At 45.3% G+C, this 4,555-nt stretch overlaps 1 protein-coding gene across 1 annotated transcript in view; it reads left to right on the top strand.

Moving 5' to 3' along the window:
• Window positions 1-1,753: 1,753 nt before the first annotated feature.
• Window positions 1,754-4,555, top strand: part of LOC308311880 (zinc finger protein GLI4-like) — a gene marked incomplete at both ends in the record, with an annotated part of 13,440 nt that continues 10,638 nt past the window's right edge. Inside the window, one exon of the mRNA XM_080758653.1 lies at window positions 1,754-1,903. Within this exon, the coding sequence (XP_080614779.1) occupies window positions 1,754-1,903 (150 nt within the window). The remainder of the gene's footprint in view (window positions 1,904-4,555) is intronic.

Genomic DNA, 4,555 nt, shown 5'->3' with positions numbered 1-4,555 from the left:
ACACTACTGAATCCATGCTGAAATCACACTACTGAATCCATGCTAAAAATCACACTACTGAATCCATGCTAAAAATCACACTACTGAATCCATGCTGAAATCACACTACTGAATCCATGCTAAAATCACACTACTGAATCCATGCTAAAAATCACACTACTGAATCCATGCTGAAATCACACTACTGAATCCATGCTAAAAATCACACTACTGAATCCATGCTGAAATCACACTACTGAATCCATGCTAAAATCACACTACTGAATCCATGCTAAAAATCACACTACTGAATCCATGCTGAAATCACACTACTGAATCCATGCTGAAAATCACACTACTGAATCCATGCTAAAATCACACTACTGAATCCATGCTAAAATCACACTACTGAATCCATGCTAAAATCACACTACTGAATCCATGCTAAAATCACACTACTGAATCCATGCTGAAATCACACTACTGAATCCATGCTGAAATCACACGCCCATCCTGAATGATACTAAATGAGACTGTGTTCACGTTGGAGTGAAATGGAGGGCATTCTGTTGACTTTAACAAAGCGAACGCTGTCGGCACAAGGCTGGCATTTGGGAGCGTTTTCTGCGTCAAAGGCAGAAAGTCCAGTTATTGAAGAGTGTGTGATAAACCCGTGGCCAGGTGTAATTACCATGGGAGCTAAAATAACAGGCTTAGTGAAACAGGAGTCTCTCTGCCTTCTGCCATGGTGGCTGTTATCACTGGACGCGCCTCGTGCCAAGGGTGGGTGTGTGTGTGTGTGTGTGTGTGTGTGTGTGTGTGTGTGTGTGTGTGTGTGTGTGCGTGTGTGTGTGTGTGTGTGTGTGTGTGTGTGTGTGTGTGTGTGTGTGTGTGTGTGTGTGTGTGTGTGTGTGTGTGTGTGTGTGCGCGTGCGTGTGTGTGTGTGTGTGTGTGCACGTGCTCGCACACGTGTGCAACTGCCTGCTTGCTCACACCATTATGTTCCTTAGAGATGCGAGGTTAGCCCATTCTGACCTGAGATCAGATTCATACGAGGTTTCCACTGGACAACACACTGGTCTGATGAACCCATTCTGACCTGAGATCAGATTCTAAAAATGTCAGTCGTTCTTCGAATTTTTCAAAAATAGCAGACCTACAAGCTCGTATCGCGCCACTCGGTGGCGCGATATGAGCTTGTAGATCTGCTATTTTTCAATGGCTAAAGCATAACATGATGCCAACACCAAAATGGGTGCCCGGTCAGAATGGGTTAAGAGAGTTTAAGGAGAGAAAAGACTGAGGGAAACGTCTGAAAATGTGGCGCGAATCTTTGAATATATATATTCTTTCAGAGCGAACGTTTTTAACTCAAACCGCTGGCGTCCCACACACACACACACACACACACACACACACTGCACACGCTGTCGTTACGTGTGTGTGTACATGTGGCATGTGATTGTAGTGTATATGCACGCACCCACCCACCCACCCTCCCACGCACGCACAGACACACGCAGCATATGCAAACTCTCCACACCGCAAACACACAGCTGCGTCACCGTGCGACACAGTGAGCTTGTAGATCTGATATTTTTGCTTTTTTTTAAATTTGAATCCTGAAAAGTAACAGTTTTGGATGAAGGTTTACAGCCGACAGCAGCTGTGCTGTGCTGTGCTGTGCTGTGCTGTGCTGTGCTGTGCTGTGCTGTACTGTGCTGTGCTGTACTGTACTGTGCTGTACTGTAAGCCCAATCATGTGTGTCCACAGCACATCAACAACGACCACATCCACGGGGAGAAGAAGGAGTTTGTGTGTCGTTGGGACGAGTGTTCTCGGGAGCAGAAACCCTTCAAGGCTCAGTACATGTTGGTGGTTCACATGAGACGACACACCGGGGAGAAACCACACAAATGCACCGTGAGTACCACCACACACACACACACACACACACACACACACGCACACACACCGGGGAGAAACCACACAAATGTACCGTGAGTACCACCACACACACACACACACACCGGGGAGAAACCACACAAATGTACCGTGAGTACCACCACACACACACACACACACACACACACCGGGGAGAAACCACACAAATGTACCGTGAGTACCACCACACACACACACACACACACACACCGGGGAGAAACCACACAAATGCACCGTGAGTACCACACACACACAGACTCACACACACACACCGGGGAGAAACCACACAAATGCACCGTGAGTACCACGGCACCGCACCGCACACACACACACACACACACACACACACCGGGGAGAAACCACACAAATGCACCGTGAGCACCACGGCACCGCACCGCACACACACACACACACACACACACACACACACACACACACACACACACACACACACACACACACACACACGGGAGAAAAACTGCACAACTGCAGTAGGTATAAGGTATGCGTACTGTTTGCGTATGTAATAAATAGCCATAAGTCTGAGATGCACACACACACACACACACACACACACACTGTGCCGAGACACAGGGGAACACAAGTGCACCCTGGGTAACGGATCGCCACAGAGGACGTAAAAGCTCTCTCTAAAACGGTTAGAGGAAAACAGCAAGGCCGGTGGCATGGCCACATAGCTACTGTACACAAGCTATGAGCTTGTACAGTACTGTAGGTCTGCTATTTTTGAAAAAAATCATGAAAATGTGGGCACATTTTTCACAGCGAACGTTGTTAACTAAAAATATTTTTGAGGGGACTTGTAGCACACAGAAAGGCGGCACACATATACAGACGTCGGTCGACCACACAAATAAACACACACACACACACACAGACCACACACGCACGCATGCACGCACACACACACACACACGCACCAACACAAGCAGACCTGTAGCGCACAGACATAAACAAAATCTGTGTCACCCACCCACACACACACACACACACACACACACACACACACACACACACACACACACACACACACACACACACACACACACACACACACACACACACACACACACACACACACACACACACACACACAGTAGGGTACGGTACGGTAGTGGGTCGGTACAGTTCCTCTGGGACGGCTCCGTGTAGGAGATCCTGTAGCTCATTATTTACCTGCCGTTGCGCGTCAACATAAATCTTCCCCCTTTTGCGACTGTATATGTGGTCCGCGCGATTTTAAAAACTTCAAAATGTAAGAGAAGATTTAGAAAATACCACCAGGACCACTTCCTGGTCCTACTGTAGGCGTACCTTCATATTTCACCGCTTAAACCCGGTCAGGGCGGATGCTGTGTTATAATGCTATTCAATTCTGGGGGTCCTTGGCATGAAAAAGGTTGAGCACAACTGATACAGAAACATGAGGTATTATTATAATAAATATTGAGCACCAACTGATACAGAAACATGAGGTATTATTATAATAAATATTGAGCACCACTGATACAGAAACATGAGGTATTATTATAATAAATATTGAGCACCACTGATACAGAAACATGAGGTATTATTATAATAAATATTGAGCACCACTGATACAGAAACATGAGGTATTATTATAATAAATATTGAGCACCACTGATACAGAAACATGAGGTATTATTATAATAAATATTGAGCACCACTGATACAGAAACATGAGGTATTATTATAATAAATATTGAGCACCACTGATACAGAAACATGAGGGCTTTTCAGAAAGCTGTCAGGATTCAGAAGACATGTGTTCTAAATGGGTTAACTTCCCGTTGAGATTGCGCTAGCGTGAGCAACTTTACGTGAGCTTCTGTGTTGACCCGGGATCGACCGTCTGGTCTCGGTAATGAGAAAATGTTTGTTTTGGGGGTTTTTTTGAGTTGCTATCCAGAGGAGACTGCTATTTAAAATGTCTAAAACACACATTCAGAAACACAGAGAAGGGAGAGTTTTCTTTAAAAAAAAGTTTCCTAAATCCTGACAGTTTTCTGAAATACCTCAAACACCCCCAGAGATTATATGGTATTGTCCGCCGACCCCCATCTGAAAATATGTTGTTCCAGGGACCCCCCCCCTCCCCCCCCCCCAGAAGCAAAGATTTGAGTTAAAAACGTTTGCTCTGAAAGAATATATATATTCAAGGATTATGAATAATGTAATGACCTCATAGCCTCGGTTAGGAACGGTCTCTATATTGTAATGCCATGCCCAGAATATACTGACTCCAGGGATTAGAGGGCAAAACTTAACCCGTTATGTGTTTTAACAGTATGTTACACTTTAGCTATTGAAAAATGGCAGATCTACAAGCTCGTGTATAGGCTAGCGTCTGTCTGTCTGAGCTGTCTCTGTCTGTCTGAGAATATGGGAGTTGTGCCAGTTTGGCCCACAGATATGAGAAATACTTCTAAAGGATTATTTTACGATCCTGTGATTACTGACAGAGAGACAGAGAGAGAGAGAGAGAGAGAGAGAGAGAGAGAGAGAGAGAGAGAGAGAGAGAGAGAGAGAGAGAGAGAGAGAGAGAGAGAGACAGAGAGAGGGAGGTGGATTATGTGATTACATCACTAC

The sequence above is a fragment of the Protomyctophum bolini genome (genome assembly GCF_963924005.1).
Source record: "Protomyctophum bolini genome assembly, chromosome: 24".
Taxonomy (NCBI): Eukaryota; Metazoa; Chordata; class Actinopteri; order Myctophiformes; family Myctophidae; genus Protomyctophum; species Protomyctophum bolini.
This window is presented reverse-complemented; position numbering and strand designations above follow the sequence as displayed.